Here is an 18,743-nt window from a genome sequence, read left to right as displayed (position 1 = left end):
GCATACTGTTGCCTCATATCCAGCTTCTCGTCCACTGTAACCCTAGGTCCTTTTCTGCAGAACTGCTGCCTAGCCATTCGTCCCTAGTCTGTAGCAGTGCGTGGGATTCTTCTGTCCTAAGTGCAGGACTCTGCCCTTGTCCTTGTTGAACCTCATCAGGTTTCTTTTGAACCAATCCTCTAATTTGTCTAGGTCCTTCTGTATCCTACTCCTACGCTCCAGCGTATCTACCACTCCTCCCAGTTTAGTGTCATCTGCAAACTTGCTGAGAGTGCAGTCCACACCATCCTCCAGATCATTAATGAAGATATTGAATAAAACCAGCTCCAAAACCGACCCTTGGGGCACTCCACTTGATATCATCCTCATCACTCTTCTCTGAACCCACACTAATTCTGCAATATCCTTTTAGAGAAGGGATGATCAATGCAGCGCACACAGTGTTCCCAGATGATGCTGCACTATTGAATTAAATATAGACATTAGAATGTTCTCTGTATCATTCTCCATCAAACTCCTTATGTAACATAACATCTTCTTTGCTATTTTGACCAGAATAGCTCATTGAGCAGAGGTCTCCGTAGACCTGTCAACAGTGATGCCCAAGTCCCTTTCTTGAGTTGATACAATTAATTTAGAACCCTTTAACGTATAAGCCGTTTAATTTTTTCTCCTCCAACATGCATTGCCTTGCATTCGTGGACATTAAAGTTAATTTGTCATCTTGTTGCCCATTTGCCTAATTTATTTATGTATTTGATAATTGACCTGATATCCTAGATTAAGTATAGAGTGTCTTGTTTAACATAGTTGACTAGACAGAGGGAACAGGATTAAAATTGTTTTGTTTTTCATTACAAATATGCAGTTCAGTTTTTACTGGTTAAAATTTTCTAATTGCAAGGTTGGAAGAGGAAGTATTTATTTATGGCATGAGTCAGTAACCTCTTGTGGACAGAACCTTTTCCCAACATTGTTTACAACGAATGCATTTTCACAAAATATGGCATAAACTTCCAAAAATGTTTCAGTGAATCTCAGAAGAAGAAAAGTATTGCATCACCTGGACCTCATTCAACAAGTAGAAGTTTTCAGGACTCCAGTGTGGTGGTAGTGGAAGAGGAAAGTGAACCCCTCCAGGAACTCATAGATGGCAATTTCCCTGTAAGTATGAAACAAAACACCACCGTTTCATTTTAAGGACTTTTATTGGTATGGATAGAGTAGAAAGGAGTGCTCTTCAGCATGGGGCACAGGTCACTTGCTGGAGGATTCTCTGCAGCTTGAGGTCTTCAAACCACAATTTGAGGACTTCAATAACTCAGACATAGGTTAGGGGTTTGTTATAGAAGTGGATGGGTGAGATTGTGTGGCCTGCATTGTGCAGGAGGTCAGACTAGATGATCATACTGGTCCCTTCTGACCTTAAAGTCTATGAGTCTATGTCACTGTGTTCTGACAACTTGAAAAGCTCCATTTCTTCTGTAGCCGAGCCAATATTCATTCAAAGAATTTCCATGCCATACTCACTAGGTAGTTAAGTGCATGATGACCCAATTCAAACAACTTTAGTCATCTGGGATTTAAATATCATCAGTCTTACATCTTAGGTCCAAAGCACTGACTGTGCTACCGGATTTCCAGAATGCAGTAACTCCTCACTTAACATTGTCCCGGTTAACGTTGTTTTGTTAATAGGTCTCTGACCTATTTGAGAACATACTCCTTTAAAGTCCTGTAATGTTCCCTTATAATGTTGTTTGTCTCTCCCCACTCCGCCTGCCCAGTGCTCCTGCCAGGGACCGGATTGTGGCGAGGAGGGCTTGCCCTGCTCTGCCTGCCCTGCATTCCCCTGTGTTCCCGACGAGCTCCCCGGCAGGAGCCCCAGGCAGGAAGAGCGGGGGAAAACCCCACACCCTGACCCCACTCCCTGACTGGAATGCTTGGCAGGTGGAGTGGGGCAGTCCCCCGACCCTGCTATGCCCCTGCCTCAAGCAAGCTTCACAATCATCATTGGTGAGGTACAGTATTAAATTGTTTAAAATTATTCAAAACTTATACTATATATATCTGTATGGTCTTTTGTCTGGCGAAAAAAATTTGCCTGAAACCTAACCCCCCCCCCAATCTACATTAATTCCTATGGGGAAATTGGATTCGCTAACATCATTTTGCGTAAAATTGCATTTTTCTAGACCATAACTTGGACGTTAAGTGAGGAGTTACTGTAGTTATGATAAGCAACGTAGTAAAGGACTGATTAGTCCTCCCTGTTTGACTGGGTTTCTTAAAAGAGATATCTTCCATAAATGATAGTTTGATACTAGATTAAAAATAGGAACCAGAATCAAAATTTTGATTCTGACCCCAAACAGCTTTCTCTTCAAGTAATTATAGCAGAAGTCACCACTATAGTTAAGGTTAAACAGGTTTCCGCTCTGACACTAAGGTTTCAGTCATTCATAATTATTCGATGCTCTGACTTTGCAGGCTGAAATTTTCCAGTCTTGATGTCTGCCCAAAGTTCAAACTTTTAATTGGTTTTGATAGCTTAAGCAAATATAATTCAGGCATCTGACTATGAAGAAAGTACGTATGTATGTGTGTGTGGCGGGGGGGGATCCTGTTCCATATAGCACAAGTCTGTAGGAGAGATCTCTTTCTTGCACATTTCTGGAGGCTCCTAAGGTGTGTCAGAGCAGAATTTCCTCGGACCTTATAAAATTCAGTGGGTCCACTGTCAAAGGTTCTTATTAGAAAGCTTGTCACAGCCCCTATGCTTTTCACTCTGCAGCTGTTGTAGCATATGCAACGCAGGATATTTTAGCTGTATGCTTAACAAGTTAAGTGATATAAACCCTCTGCAAAATGTACTGTTCATGTGCAACAAGCAATTTCCAAACGGTCATAACTTGGTCAAAGTAAAACCAAATTTCTCTGCTACACCTAGTGCCATCTTTCAACATTATTCTTCAGTCATTTTGGCTGTAAAGTGATTCAGTTAATAAAAGTTATAGGAAAATTTCTTTTATACACCTCTACCCCGATATAACACTGTCCTTGGGAGCCAAAAAATCTTACCATGTTATAGGTGAAACTGCGTTATATCGAACTTGCTTTGATCTGCAGGAGTGTGCAGCCCCGCCCCCTCCCCCGGAGTGCTGCTTTACCACATTAGATCCAAATTCGTGATATATCGGGTCGCATTATATTGGGGTAGAGATGTATTTGGAAAAATATGTTCTGGTGGTATCAAAAATAGTTTCAGACTTATGTGCATTATTGCTACTTTTTGCAAGAAAGCCATACTTTGAGGTCCTGAGAGTGAAACTACTTAAGTTCCTTTCCCCCTCCCCATCTTTTTAAAATGAAACAAACAAACCTAGCAATGTCTTATTAAAGAAATTATGTTGAGTTGGTAAGGTTACGTGGTAAGAGGCTGAAACTCAGGAATTACAGTTGAAGTTGTGTGCACAATCTTATTTTTTCCCTTTGATCATATACTCTACAATAATCCTTAATTACACAGGGGGGAAAAGAAATACTGGGGCTTCTGTTGGTAGAGTTTTCAATGCTCTTCTTAGAGAGGACAGGTGGTAACCCTTGAGGAAGCACTTTTAGATGCTGTTCAAGAGACCTCAGCATTAACAGTCAAGTCAATTATCAGTCTGTTTTTAATCTTCCCTTTCAGGGCAAAATGAGGCAGTGCTCAAGGATTCCCCGTGCTATCACAGACAGATCTTTGTCGATTGGTGTTTAGTCAGTTAGGCCTGGATATGATCCAGACACTGCACTTGTCATGTAGACATAGATCTGGGTGTCTCTGTGGGCAGCATGTGATGTTAGAAGGCCAAGGAGATAAACTTTTATCAAGGTTGAGTTTGTATCAGTGACAGGTGGTGTCTACCATGAAAAGCAGTTGGAACAGATGTCTGCATAGAGAAACTCCAAAGGTTTCTCTGATCTTATTGTCTCTGGAGGAGGGAGTTGGGCATGAGAGAGAGTGGGCTGCTAGGATCCTTCTCACTAGATGTCTGTTACAGTAGTAGTTATGATAAACTTCCTCATTATTATGAGTCTTTTCTGTGTATTCAAACTGTTAGTGTCCTGGACATGAACCTGAACTCACTAGTAAATTGGAAATTGATATTCCTTTTCTAGTAATTATAAAAAATATCATTTTGACCACTTTAAAACTGTTTTATAGCAATTGGTCATTGAAAATGCCAGAGAGAAAATCCTGAGCAACAAATCTCTTCAGGAGAAGCTTGCAGAAAACATTAACAAATTTTTGGGCAGGTAATAAATTTATGTATGAAATATCCTGATCTTGTGTACCTGTTTTACTTCTGAATTCTATACTAACTATTTTTAATTGTGTTCTAGTGAGGGCAGTGTTGCTCACATTCCTAAACAGACAGACAGTGGTCCTGCAGAACAGGAATCCTCAATTGATGAAATCTTTGGACTTCAGGTAGACTCCTAATAACTCACATCTGAGCTGATAAATCCACAGCTGCTATGTGGGATCCTGCTAAACCTAACATAAATACCTTGCTCCGAAGTCAATAATGGTCATGGTAATGAGACTAAATGTCCCCTTTCTTGTTTATCTGAGTGCATCCTCCTCAGGTGGTCTGCCTCTTGCCCTTCCCTGTCTCAAGGTAGAATTTGTGATTCTTTCATTCTGAGGCCAGGTGCTGGGTACACTGCCCTATGTATACCAACCTCGTCGCCTGTAGGTTTATCTGGGTTTTGTGCCCAACAGCCTCCTTATGACAGTCTTTTTATTTAGAGTTGGAACAAAACAGAGAAAAAGGAATTAATAACAACATACAGTCAGGGCCTGCATATTTAGTCTCATCTAATCCTATGCTTCACTACCAGCTGAATTAGATAGATTTTCCTCTTCAGTTACTGGGACAGAACAGAATTGTAGAAGGGTTGACTCACCACTGGGGTGCCCCCCATATGGGTTGGCATGGTGTAGCAATTGTCTTCTCTAGTGCCCCGATGATGGTTGCTTGATGATAGATGCTCCGCAATCATGGTTGGGGGGTGGGAGGGGAGCACCAGCTGTCAGACCTCTGACCGCTGGAGCACCACGGCTTAGCCCCACACAGTTAAGTAGGTGGAAGCACTCCTGGTGAGGACTCACACCGCCAAAAGAAGGAGCATAGTGTAGATGTCAAATACCACTTTAATTACTGCAGTGATTATATGTTGACTTCACTGAAGTTGACTTAGTTTTGTAGTGTAGACATGGCCTTTGTGATGAGCAACAACTAAGGCTTCTCCCAAAGGTCTGGGTGTCGGGGTCAACCACGGGAGCTCATTTCAGTCTTGTGGCTTCCTATTGTCTTGCTTATTTTACAGTAATTCCTCACTTAACATCGTCCCAGTTAACCTTGTTTCGTTGTTACATTGCAGATCAATTAGGGAACATGCTCGTTTAAAGTTGCACAATGCTCCCTTATAACATTGTTTGGGAACCGCCTGCTTTGTCCACTGCTTGCAGAAAGAGCAGCCTGTTGGAGCTAGCTGGTGGGGGCTTGGAACCTGGGTGGACCGGCAGCCTCCCTATAAGCTCCCCTAAGTTCCCTGTGCTGCAGCTGCCTAGCAGGCTACCAATTGCCATGCAGTTCAGCTGTCCCTCCCCCAACTGCGTGTGCTGCTCCCGCCCTCTGCCTTGGAGCTGCTCTCAGGAGCCTCCTGCTTGCTATGCGGGGTGGGGAAAGAGGAGTGCTAATGTCAGGATGTCACCCTCCCCCCGCTCGTGTACCCATCTCCACAGAGCAGGGTGGGGACACGACAGGGCTCAGGATGGAGGGAGCTTGCTGGCAGCAGCTGCTGTCTCAACTTGCTGATCTACTTAAAAAGGCAGTGTACTTAGAGTGCAGTCAGCATACTTAAAGGGGCAGTGCGCCCCCCCTCCCCTTCCGCCCCCCACACACAGTGTGTCTCTCTGTCTCTGCCATGCTGTCTCCTCCCTCCATTCATGCTGCCTTGTTGAGTGTGAGGCTACGTTAACAACATGTTAACCTTTGAGGGCTCAGCCGAGTGCTAGTTCGTCATTTAGCAGTAAGGCATTCCCTGGGAAATATCCCACCCTCTGACTCCACCACTTCAGCCAGGCTTCACGATCATTATTGCTGTGTACAGTATTAAATTGTTGGAAATGTGTGTGTGTGTGTGTGTGTGAGAGAGAGAGAGAATATATAGTCTTTTGTCTGGTGAAAAAATTCTTATGGGGAAATTGGATTCACTTAACATCATTTCGCTTAAAGTAGCATTTTTCAAGAACATAACTACAACGTTAAGTGAGGAGTTACTGTACTCATTATTTAGTATGTAAATCAGTTCTTTGTAACTTCACCATTTTTTCAGAATGAAATCCACATGTCAGAAGAAGCAATACAGGACATCCTGGAACAGACAGAGTCAGACCCAGCTTTTCAGGCACTCTTTGACCTTTTTGAACCTGGTAGGTTAGGGTTTACATATCTGTACAGGATGGGCGGAATGGTGATGCATTCAAAACTTGGCTTGAAAAGCAGGATTGATTTAGCAGAGTACCTTTGCAGACTGGGAGAAGTGGATTTTGTACTGTCACTCCCCTCAAATCTGATTAGCCATCATTTTAATATCTCTTTGGATTTCGTATGCCTCACTTTCAAGTATTTCATGTAAATATTATTTTATTTAGTGTGTCAGTGGCTACACATTTGTCTTAATTTTAGCTTTCTGTTGACAGGAGGATATAGATCATGTTTGTCTTGCTATTTTGTTTTTTATTCAACTGGAGCTTTTATTTCTTATGTCAGATCAATATGGTTCCAGCAATGCACTTAGTAAAATTGGAAATGTTTTCAAGTTACTGATGGATCTCTAGTGAGAATCAGTGAATAGTTCTTCTTTGTGTCTGCATATACTGAACATGTGCAATTTTTAATTTAAACTCTGCTCATTTTATGTACTTGAGATAGAAATGTCTATTTACATTTTTTTATTGCTCTAATTGGAAATAGGTAAAAACAAGACTAATAAAAATGCACCTCATGCCATTTCCAATCAGAATGGAGTAGAAGGTACAATGTTGGTGGATGACCATAATCTGGAAACAATTGCAAGTTCTTTAGAAACACAAGAAGCTAGTAAGTATATTCATATCTATAAAATCTGTTCCGGCATCAGTTTTCTTCCATTACAAAAATACTTGCACAGTTGATTGTCTACAATTCATGGCTTTATATTTTAATTAATAATCCCTCAGCCCTGCCATTTACAGTGCATAGGGAGACTGATGCACCCATGCAGAGCCTTGTTGAAGCTGGGGATTCACATGGGCATACCAGTCCACCCATGCATTGTAAATTGAAATATGTGTGCTTGCAAAACTGTCTTCTCATATAAAACAGAAATGCTCCCAGTTTTTGTGTGAGATTCTTAGTTCCATAGTAGAAACGGCTGTACAATATCTAGCTGTGGCAGTCTTTTCCTCCATTCTGTTATGTTCTGGTTTAATAATGTATTTACTAAGGTTTCATCTAGCTATCCCCTGAAATACCACTTGACGTCTTTCCTTAGGGATATACAGACTTTGTCACTCTCATAACTCCAGCTGCAGACCTGTAGTGTTAATAGACTTGACATCTAAATCAGGGTGATTGGGGTACTGACAATACAAATAAGAGAGATGGAAGGAAATGATTGTACCTTTGAGTTACTCAGTCTTAATTTTAAAACAATTCACTTAGTAAAAAGCAACTTTGTAGCTTACAAGTTCAGGTTACTTCCTGATACAGGTAAGTGATCACCAGTAATTTTTAATATAATTTTGTTAAAAATTGATAGTGTAGTTTCAAAGTGATATTGAAAGCCCTAACTGCTATCAGATATTCTAAGTAGCATTAACCTGCTGCTGATGTATCATATACATCTTCCATTCAGTGGAGTGCTACCAGGTAACATACAAAATACTGTGAAGGACAAGCAACAAAAGGGATACATTTGTCTGGGGGATGGGGCTGTGAGCCAGATACTTATAACCAAGGAATTAAATAAAATGTTTATACAAACTGACCTCTGCACTCCAACTTTCTGTTCAATATAACTTCTAATCAGTTTTAAAATTGGGAGAGAGGGAAAAGTACATTGCATGGAAGATGAAGGAAGGTAGGTAAAAAATACTGAGAAAGTTGGGGGTCAATTTCAAAATAAAACTGAAAATTAGAAGTCATTGTTTTTGCTGCCCAAGAATTATGCCTAAAATATTGCTTTCAGTATGTCACTTATGAAACCATTTGTCATTGCAGTGACTGATGGACAGTTAACACCTGTTATTACATTAGTAAGAGACTAATTTGCTGAAATAATAAAATTTACAGAAATATTGAAACAACCCAACTGCTATTTTGCAGGTGATCATTCCAGAGAGGCTCAGTCCTGTACAGATAATCATTCAGAAGAAGTATCATGTGCCTTGAAGAACAGTAATGATGGTGATGACACCACTAACAAAAGTGTAACTTGTGAACAATCTCATGGAAGCAGTAAACAGAAGAAACAGACTGATAACCTTAAAACAGTAAACGATGAACAAATTGGTGAGCTTGAAATTGCCTTTGAATCTGTGCCTGATTTGACTGACTCTAACCAAAGAGAGAATTCTGGTACTGAACAAAACAAACACTTTGTGGGATCCTACAGTAATAAAGAGTCGGCTGAATTAGTATCCAAAAGTCAGACAGCTATGGAAACTGAAAAAGATGCACTAAATCATAATGGTCAGAATACAGCCGGTTTGGAGTATGATCATTCTGATATTCCACAGAGTTCCTTGGCTTCCCTTGATGAAGATACTATAACTATTGAAAACAGAACATATCTGGGAACAAGTGAGTGTGATTTATCACCAGATACTTCGTTATCTGGAAAAACAAATATAAGTCCCTCTCACGGGAGCCCTGATCACAGTGTGATGCTAAAAAAAAGTAATGCATCCAAGTGTAGTCAATCAGGAGACTCAGGTGAAAATGAAAAGGATATATCAGAAGAAACACCCATGTTGCCTGTTACTTTACAACAAAATTCTAATCACCATTCTAACTGTCAAGACCTGGATAAAATGGTGTTGGATTGTGTTGAAAGATCTGTAAATATATCAGATCTGACGAGAACAGAGTTGCAGCTTGAAGTTGTAGATACTTCCAACAAACCTCATTCAGGTGATCAGTTTACACTTGATAAGCCTTCTACAAAAGATTTAAGTTTCCATTCAGGGTCATCAGACTCTGGGAGAACACAAGTGGAAATGCAAGAACCTTCATCTTCTACAGAAACAGATGCTGAGACTATATTTTTCTCTTCAGGTGATGATGGATGTACAGAAATTTCTGTAGTATCCACTGAAAGTAATCCTACTGTATCTGAAGCATGCCATATCCCTCCACTAGAAACTGCATGCTTGACAGAAGAGTCTAGCACTGAGTTCAAAAGTATTGGTGGTGGTTCTTCTAGCAGTCAGCCTGTGGATGTAGATCCTTCTAGTATAGTGTCCCTCAAAATCATCATCAGTGATGACCCATTTATTTCATCTGACACCGAGTTAAACAATGCAGTTTCCAGCATCACTGGAGAAAATTTGCCAACTATAATACTATCTTCTCCAGCCAAAACTACGGGGCTATCCAAATGTGTAACTTCAGAAGAGTCTGACAGAGCTGGGGACTCAGCTTCGGCAGAGCAGAATCTTCTTGTGCTCAGACCTAAAGACCCTGTTGTGAGCACAGCTAATATCCAGAATGAAGATTGCACTGTTTTTTCAGTTGCTGGTGCAACTCATCTTTCCAAGGATGGGGGATTTATACAGTTGATGCCGGCAACAAGCACAGCTTTTGGCAATTCAAATAACCTTTATATAGCCACCTGTGTGACCGATCCAACCACACTGGGCACTACTGTAACTCCATCTAATGTTGTTGTGTTGCCTGGCAATTCCGTGCCACTTGCTGCCCAAGCTCCAGCAACACAACAGTTACAGACTCCTCCTAGATCAAACATGTTTACAATGAATCAGACTGTATCTCCAAACTTTTCACAAGGTAATTTGGTTAAAAGCATTCACTGAATATTTACATAGTGTTTACTTTTTCATTTATCCATGTAAATGTATTAAAAGTGGTGTCTATGAATCAGTTTATCTACCACTTCAAACTAACGAGGCATTTAAATAACTTGCAAGTATATTTGTGTATTTATTATTTTATTTACTTCTAGCTATGGTGTATACTGATTTGAAAAGTTGGACTGACTTTTTGGGGCAAATATCACGTAATTATAGAAATGGTAATGCTGGAAGGGATCTTTTGTTTTTTTCAGGCCAGAAGGATTAGTTAACTTTTCCTTAAAACATCCCGAGATAAAACATTGGCACTGTCTACCTCACTGGACCCGATTTTCAAATGTCGGATTATCTGCCTTTCAAAACACTTCTCTGAATATCCCAGATTATTATCTATACTCCCTCTTCAATAGAAAGCATGGAGTATTCAGTCTGAATACCAAGTATAAAACAAATGATGGGCTGAAATCGAAAGGACACATTTAATTCAAATAGGAAAACTAGGGTCATATATGCTTCTGATTGATTTATCCAGCAGCAAATCAGAAGATACATCTTTTAATAAGTTATTTGTAAATCTCTTAGTTGTCCTGTATTTGAACTATTTTCCTGCATGGTGTTGGTACTTGTCTTAGACTGAATGACTAGCTAGTTATATCATAGTAATCTTTTTCCCTTCTCAAGTGACTGCCATATTTCAATAGTGTTTTCTTTAAGGCCTGGTACCAGTACAGTTATTTTGCTTACTGACATGATTCTTTTACCAAAATAGTTATACATACCTGTAAAAGCCCTAGTGTGGATGCTGTTATACCAGGATAAAGGTGATCTATACTGTTTATACCCGTACAGTGAAAGCGGTACAGTGTTTTTAGAAAATATTTTTAAAATGTCAAATCAAATAACAAGAAAGTAAGTCCTGTTTAGATAATAGATAAGCTACTACCATCAACATACAATTTGATAAATATATTTGCAAAGATGTGAATGTAATTTATGGTCATCCCTTCACTGGTCTGCAGCTGTTTCCATGTGATCAGAGATCAGTGTAAAAATATCTCCAGTTTGCAGAATTTCAGGGTGGTGTTCATCTGTTTAACTAGTGTTTGTTATTTTGAACTATGTATATGTGGTTTGCCCTATTCAAAATCTGCATGTTTTTCTGCATTTGAATTTTGTATCTTATTTGCAGTCGCTCAACTGAAGAGGAAACTCTGCTCTACATAGTCTTTATTTTACAGTTAGTCTGCTAAAGTAATTTTCCGATATTATGTCTCTTGTCCATCAGGCAGACAGAAGCTTCATAGCCTAGGATCAATAATGCATAGTAAACATTCCTAGCTTGGTTGTGAAATGGCTTTCTCCCCCTCCACCCTCACCTCACCCCACTTGGGTTTTATAAAACTATCCAGGGGAAAGATCAGTCTGAGGACCCATTTGTTCTTTTTTGAAATATTTTAATTTTTATTCTATAAAAATAATTAATTTTTTAGGTTCTGCCATTATAATTGCCTCTCCAGTGCAGCCTGTTCTACCAGGAATGGTGGGGATGATCCCCGTATCAGTAGTGGGACAAAGTGGAAATACCTTCTCAGCACCTCCCCGCCAGGTAAAGTATTACTAATAAATCTTCATGTTCTCAAAATTAAATTGTTTCAAACAAACCCTAATGTGATACTTTGATTCTTTGAAGGTTCTACACATGCCTATAGCAAATCCTATGTGCAACAGAAGTATTCCTAAAATACCCATTCCTCCCAAATCTCAGAAGACCGCCGGAGCAAGAAACAAGTCAAATACAGGTACAGTGCTTAAACTTCTTGAGCTGTATAAGGCTTAACAAAAATTGGAATTTCTGGAGCCATTTAATTTGACTATGTGAAATTTTTAAAGTGGTGTTCTGTGAAAATCAAATTTTCAGAGTGGCCTTAAGGGAGTTCTTGTTTGTTGTCTTAATGACTGACTATCAGATATGCTCAGTTTACAAATAAAAAACTGCCAGCCTTACAAAATCTTTATAGGTTCTAAGTCAAGCGTGGGTAGTTTTTTCCAGCTTTTTATTGTAGCCATTCAGTATGTTTCTGTGGCCAAAATAACTCTTCTGAAGAATGAATTGATTACTTCATGTTTGACTCCTGTTTGAATGCATTCACAGTTGTCATTTTAATTATTTTATAAAAACAATTCTTGCCATAAATATTTATCTGATCAAAACCACATTGAAATAGAAACGGTAAGGCAGAATGGCCAACAGCTCTGAGCACACTGTACTCCTGAGGGAATTCTGCATCAAAAAATTAAAATTTCTACACACAATATTTGAAAAATCTGCAAATTCTGTTTGTCAGTAATATGTGGCTCTAGCATGACAGTGGGGAGCACAGACCACTGGCCACATTGAGATGGGAGCTCACCCTGAAGCCCTCACCTCCTCCATTACAAGTACTCGGCAGTGAGGCTGGACCTGACCCTGACACAGTGCAAGGGCTGGGCCTGCCCCAGAAGCATCCCAGGGCTGTGCCCCTCTGTGCCAGGTGCACTAGGTGTGGGTGGGCAGGCTCAGCTCAGCAGGATCCAAGTGTGGAGGGACTTAGTGTGGGAGGATCCAGGTGTGGGGTGAGAGGTTTCTGTGTGGGGCAATTTAGGTGCAGGCAGCTCAGTGGGAGATCTGGATGCACAGCGGCTTTTTGGGAGAGGGGGATTTTTCAGGTGCAGGGACAGTGGGAGTCTGCAGGTGAAGGTGATTGGGGCTCAGCAGGGAGGGTCTGGGTGTGGGGGGGGGTCCAGGTGTAGGGAGGTAGGGATTATCAGGGTGAGGATTCAATGGGCCTGCTTAATGGGGGAGTCCAAGCTACTGCTGAGGGGATGCCACTGCCAGGCTCCCACTTCCCCCTGCGATTCCCCTATCCCCTTTTCTTCCCCTCACTTCAGGGGTGTTGGAACAATTTGTATAGTGGAGGTTCTGAGAGCCATTGAACCAAACTGTAAACTCTGAATATAATGGAAACCACTTTGCACCCCCAGTTCCGGCACCTGCCTCACTCCCACATTCCCCTCTCCCTACACTATTCCACATACCCCTTTGTTCCCCACTGCCTCTTCTCCCCACCCTCCCTTACCCAGCCCCACCGCGGGTACTTGCTGTGGCACAGAAAAGAGGAAGGCTCCGAGTACACAGAAGCAGAGCACAACTGGCACTAGGACCCCTTCAGATGGGCAGCTCTGGGCTCAGTGGCACATAACCTCATGTGCCCCTCCCAAGTCTTGCCTCTGTTTGGGGGAGCAATCCTCCCCCCCCCCAAATCTGCACCCATGGTCGTCCCTCTTCCCGTGCAGCTTCCCTGACGTTTTCTGTGGGTGCACAGTCCACAGAATTTCCCCAGGAGTAACGCTATCAGTTCTTATTAAATAGCAATAGTCAGATGTACATAGTAAAAATGTAATGTACCAGTGCAACCTCCCCCTCCCCCATTTTATATATAATTTTATATTAAACATGTGGATACATTCTCTCTGCATTATGAAGGATTGCTTCTTTCAATGGCAAATTGTAACAAGATAGTTGGAGGTAATTTAATTTTTTCCCTGGTCCTGTACATTTTACATTTACCGTATATACTTGTTCATAAGCCAAATTTTTTTAGTAAAAACAGAAGCACCAGAGACGGGGATCGGCTTATGAACCGGTATAGAGAGAGAGAGGTGGGACACAGCCCCTTCCCTCAACAGAGGGAGCAAGGAGAGGCAGCACAGCCAGAAGGGAAGAAGCGGGGCCAGAGTCTCTCCGCTTCTGGCCACGCTGCTCCCCACCCAGCCTCCGAAGCAGCTGCAGCTCTGGCTGGCAGGCTGCAGCCATGCTGGGCGACACCCCCCCCCGAGCAGGCTGTGGCTGCGCCGCCTAGGTGCCAGAGCATGCTACGGCTGTGCCACCCAGCTCAGCCCACTGGAACAGGCTGCAGCCGCGCCGCCCAGTCTGGCCCGCCGGAGCACGCTGCCCAGCCTGCTAGAGCAGCTCCAACCAAGTCAGAGACATCCTCCCCTGGCCCTCCCCAGATAAAGTGGGAAGGGATAGGGAGAGTGTGGGGGTCCCAGGCTAGGGGTGGGATCATGTGGGTGTTGGTCACAGGGGTTACTCCGACTCTCAGCTTCTCACCCCCCAAAAATTTCCCCACCAGTTGCTGTCCTGGCCCGTCAGGGTAAGCAGCTGGCGCGCTGGGACACTTTGTTTATTTAGGTTTACCTCCGTGCCTGCGGGCACTCGAGGTAAACAAACCATCTTGGCCTTTCAGCAGCTTATCCTGATGGCCCGGGAGCCAAAGTTCGCTGACCCCTGAATTATAGGTTCGGCTTATGAACGGGTTATAAAAATTTTCCATTTTTACTTATCCATCTTGGGGAGGTCAGTTTATAAATGAACCAGCTTATGATTGAGTATATACGGTATATATCCAAGTTGTTTTAACTAAAATTGTATAATTGGTTGCCCTTGGCTATTTTTCTGTTTCAGATATTTTCATAATCCAGTAACTATTAAAACTATAAAACATACTATGGAGTGTCATGGTATCACCAGGTTGCTCTTTGGATTTTTTTTAACATGCGAAGAGGTGTGAACAAGTGGGATATTCCTATGGTACCAGCTCTAAGAGTAGTTTGAATATTTTCAATTTATTAACTGTTACACCTCACCATTTCAGGAAAACTGGTAACCAGTACGGCAAAGCCTGTGAGCCATCCAAGTTCTCGAGTACAAAGGTTAGCACAAATACTTCTTCAGTCTTGCTTTATTTCAGCTTCTGCAGATCCCTTCATAACTTCTTTTGGAAAAGCAACTTCACAAACATTTGTGAATTAACTATTTGTGGTTATTTTCCTCCTTTCTTGTACCCAGCAGTTCTTGCTATTTTTTGTTTTTAACCTGGAGCCTTGGCCCCAGATACAGAGGATTGTATGCCAGCATTAATGGGGCTCCAATCCAGTCAGTGATAGCCATAGGCTAGTGCAGTGTTTTTCAAACTCTGGGTTACAACCCAATATTGGGTCGCAGCATGTTAGGCACTGGGTCACTCTGGTCAGCACTGCCCACCGGGCCATTAAAAGTCCCATCAGCGATGTAGCCCAGCTAAGGCAGGCTAGTGGCCAGCAGCGGGTCCAGCTTCTAGGCAGGGGGGCCACAGGGCTCCGTGCGCTGCCAACCGCCAATGGGAGCTGGGGGGGCCTGTGCCTGCAGGCAAGAGTCATGCGAAGCCTCTTGAGCACCACCGCCTAGGAGTTGGACCTGTTGCTAGCTGCTTCCAGGGCGCGCAGCACGGTCCATGGCGCCAGGACAGGCAGGAAGCCTGTCTCTGCATCCTGACTGCACTGCTGACCAGGAGCCGTCGGAGGTAACCCTGCACCCCAATCCTCTGCCCCACCCAAACCTAGCCCTGAACCCCTCCCAAATCTGGAACCCCTTCCTCCACCCTGAACCTCTCATTCCCAGCCCTACTTCACAGCCCTCATCCCCAGCTCGGTTGAGTCACGGGCATCAAGAGTGCCAGATACATTTATTGGAGGGTTTTAAACATATAATTGATTTTCCACACCTTACTAAGATCTTGAAGGATGAGGGGAAGGAATGTTAGGCTGGTCCTGCAGGAGAAGGTGCTAATTTTGTATTTGTTAGGATAACTGGGGTCAATTCATAACTATACTAGATGGTAGAATCAGGAATATTCCTCTGTATTTTAGTCAGGCAGGGGAGAAGAGGACCAGAGTTCAATATTAGCAGCAAGGTAGATAAAAATTAAATATTTTTTAAATAAAAATCAATTTTTTCATATTAAAAACTCTTGTTTAAAAAGAAATGTGAATTTAATTCAAAATATGTTAAGGCTAAATTTATTATTATATTTTAAATAAAAAATAAATATGCTGAATCCATGAGCCTGTGTTAAAAGCTTTGAGTTAAAGGCTTTTCTGTATAAAGAAAAAAAGAAGGGTAAAACATCTAACTTTTGAAATCAAGCTTTATAAATATGTCACAATAAGCCAGGAGGCTGTCCATTTTCAAGTGAGTTAGGCAAGACTAGGAATTTATGCCTAAATGAAAGTGACAGGAGCTTATTTGAACATTTTCCCAGGCTGACCTGAAATCATCAGTTTAATTCACTGACTACAGTTAATCTCTGTTTAAGAAATCATTTAGTTATAAATGTGAAACATGTTTTTGATACATAAAACTTTCATCAAAACGTTTGTTGTTTTGTTTAATAATTTTTTTTTATGCTTAATGCAGCTTGACACAAATCATGGCCTAAAAGTTAATTTAGTAAACAAGCAGCCTCACTCATCATTTTCTAACATACTAAAAATGTATAAGAGTATGAAAATATTAAACTGTATAATTGCTTAGCTAAATGTATGTAGGTACAGTGTACTTTCCTAGGTAGCAAAAAGGTGAACCCAATCTAGGGTAAAGGCTATCTTTAGTTGTAAATCAAGATGTTCTAATGGTTCTATCAGCCAATGAGAGAATTCCCCTTCCTTCTGAAAATAACTGAAGTATAAATGGAAAAGCTGATTAAAACTGATTATTTAAATCAAGTCCACCCTGATTAGCCTTCCGTATTGCAACTTTTGCAGGGAGGAATTTGAAAAGACCACATGGGAAAGAGGGAGGGAGTAAAAGGGAGGAAATTAGGAGGGCAATAAATTGAGAGTAGAATCAGAAGAAAAAAATGTTTCAGAAGTGAAGAGTACTCAGACTAAAATTACTTCTGAAGTATTGAATGTAGAGAAAAATGAGTTAAAACACACTGGAAAGATGGAGGAAAACCTAAAGGAAGTTAAGTAAGTTAAATTTTCTGTTTCATAGTATGTTTGATGTAGATAAAAGACTACAATGAAATACATATATCCCAATGTATACACTTCTGTTATTGTACATGTAAAGTGGTGGGTGCTCTCTTCTGTATTTGATGGAGAAACACAGAGGCAAGATTTGAGACTCCATTGTTCTGGAGTATTCAACCCTCTGCTTAGTTTTAATCAGTGTTAGTCATATAAATTCTACTTGCACCCTGCCAAGGGGGTAGCGTGTTGCGATTTCTGAAAGGAGGAGTGAGAGTTTCCACAGTGTGTCGTATATTTCATCTTAAGTTTTGTCATTTCAGTTAAAGAACTACAATGATCCACCCAGTTTTTCTCCATTGGCTTCATCAGCCCATTGATTGCTCATGCCCTTATCCAGTCACTTCAGTGTTCCTATAGTAAAACATAAAGGACGTGCTACTGGACAAAACCCTTAGAAGGCTCTCACCCAAATACACATTTTCATTTGCAATTTGAGCAAATGTTAAGCTACATTTACAACACTGAGAAATAGCTTTAAAGGGACAGAAAACAGATTGAAAAACTTGTGTAATATAAATCAAAATTATGTTGCTGAAATATTTCTATCCCATTTGTCAGGACTGGAAATTCAGACAGGAATGCCTCTGCAGACCTGGGAAGGAAATTGGAAGAGAGTTCTCTTACTGTACCAGCAGAGCCCACAAGTTCAAATTCCAAACCGAATGAAAGCCACAGGAGAGTTCTTTGCTTTGATAGTGCTTTATCTACTCCAGGAGGAAATACTCAAGTTAAAAATACTAAGAGCTCATTACAAAAAGAAAGGAATGAAAATCCTTTATATGCAGTAGATTCTCCAAATGCTGCATCTGCCTCTGTTAAAACACAGTCCAACAAACGAGAGAAGGATAAAACTTTGCCTAGAATTCTATGTAAGGCTGAGATTGGTGGTAGCAGAAATGCAGCTGTGAAAGACGCACAGCCTGAAAGAAGGGCTGTGGCTGCAGGACTCGCATTAGATTCCTTTCACAAGACAACAGCGAATAAAGAGAATGAATTAAGAAGGGATGTTGATGAAAAACAAAAGAACCAGGATGCTGCAAAACTGTCAAATGGCCAAAAGAATGTCGGCCTTTGGAATGAAAAAACTGTTGCTTCAGTGCAAGAACAGAACAAAAAACAAGGATCACTGTCAAATGTGAACAGCAAAACTTCAGGATCTGTTTCCCTATCTTCAAAGGAACCAAAAAGAGACCAAACAAAACCTTCCAACCACAGCCTTAGTTTGGCAAGTCCATTAACTAAACAAGCTGTGGAGATGTTACATGGCATTCAGTGGCACAGCCCTGCTAGCAAAGTGGTTGAAAATGGGGATTTACCAGTACCCCGTACACCATCAGGAGTTGGGGATACACATACAGAGGATATCGCAGACAGCGTAAGGACACCAACTTGTAGACGTTACACTGAAGAGAGTACAACCCCTAGAATAATGGTCCCGCCTGCTACTCCAGACTTGCCTGCCTGCAGCCCGGCTAGTGAAACAGGTAGTGAAAACAGTGTCAGTATGGCTGCCCATACATTGATGATTCTATCACGGGCTGCTATTGCAAGGACTAATACTATGATTCCCCTGAAAGACAACACACAACAATTTAGATCAGTGAGAAGCACAGCAAAAAAAAGGAAACTGGAGGACTTGAATGAATGTGAGAGAAACTCCCGTTCTGCTAGTAAAAAGGAACTTCAGAGCTCTACAACACCTGTGAAAAAGAAGAAAATAAAGGCA

The 18,743-nt window shown here is 41.4% G+C and overlaps 2 protein-coding genes across 4 annotated transcripts in view; one reads left to right on the top strand and one right to left on the bottom strand.

The window, feature by feature from the left end:
• The window catches only part of LOC115650684 (protein NPAT), a 36,159-nt gene that overhangs the window by 14,693 nt on the left and 2,723 nt on the right, over positions 1–18,743 (top strand). For 2 of the 3 annotated variants that reach the window (XM_030560968.1, XM_030560979.1), the window contains exons 8-17: positions 1,032–1,164; positions 4,208–4,299; positions 4,387–4,474; positions 6,388–6,484; positions 7,029–7,154; positions 8,421–10,103; positions 11,617–11,732; positions 11,817–11,925; positions 14,821–14,878; positions 17,576–18,740. In XM_030560968.1, the coding sequence (XP_030416828.1) occupies positions 1,032–1,164; positions 4,208–4,299; positions 4,387–4,474; positions 6,388–6,484; positions 7,029–7,154; positions 8,421–10,103; positions 11,617–11,732; positions 11,817–11,925; positions 14,821–14,878; positions 17,576–18,740 (3,667 nt within the window). The remainder of the gene's footprint in view (positions 1–1,031; positions 1,165–4,207; positions 4,300–4,386; positions 4,475–6,387; positions 6,485–7,028; positions 7,155–8,420; positions 10,104–11,616; positions 11,733–11,816; positions 11,926–14,820; positions 14,879–17,575; positions 18,741–18,743) is intronic. The other variant, XM_030560989.1, reaches the window with a different exon arrangement.
• Positions 18,633–18,743, bottom strand: part of ACAT1 (acetyl-CoA acetyltransferase 1) — a 33,042-nt gene continuing 32,931 nt past the window's right edge. Inside the window, exon 14 of the transcript XR_004000199.1 lies at positions 18,633–18,717. The gene's annotated coding sequence lies outside the window, so the exon portion shown is untranslated. The remainder of the gene's footprint in view (positions 18,718–18,743) is intronic.

Source organism: Gopherus evgoodei, chromosome 1 (assembly GCF_007399415.2).
Source record: "Gopherus evgoodei ecotype Sinaloan lineage chromosome 1, rGopEvg1_v1.p, whole genome shotgun sequence".
Lineage (NCBI taxonomy): Eukaryota > Metazoa > Chordata > Testudines > Testudinidae > Gopherus > Gopherus evgoodei.
The sequence above is the reverse complement of the archived record's forward strand: the minus strand, read 5'-3'. Positions and strand labels throughout refer to the sequence as shown.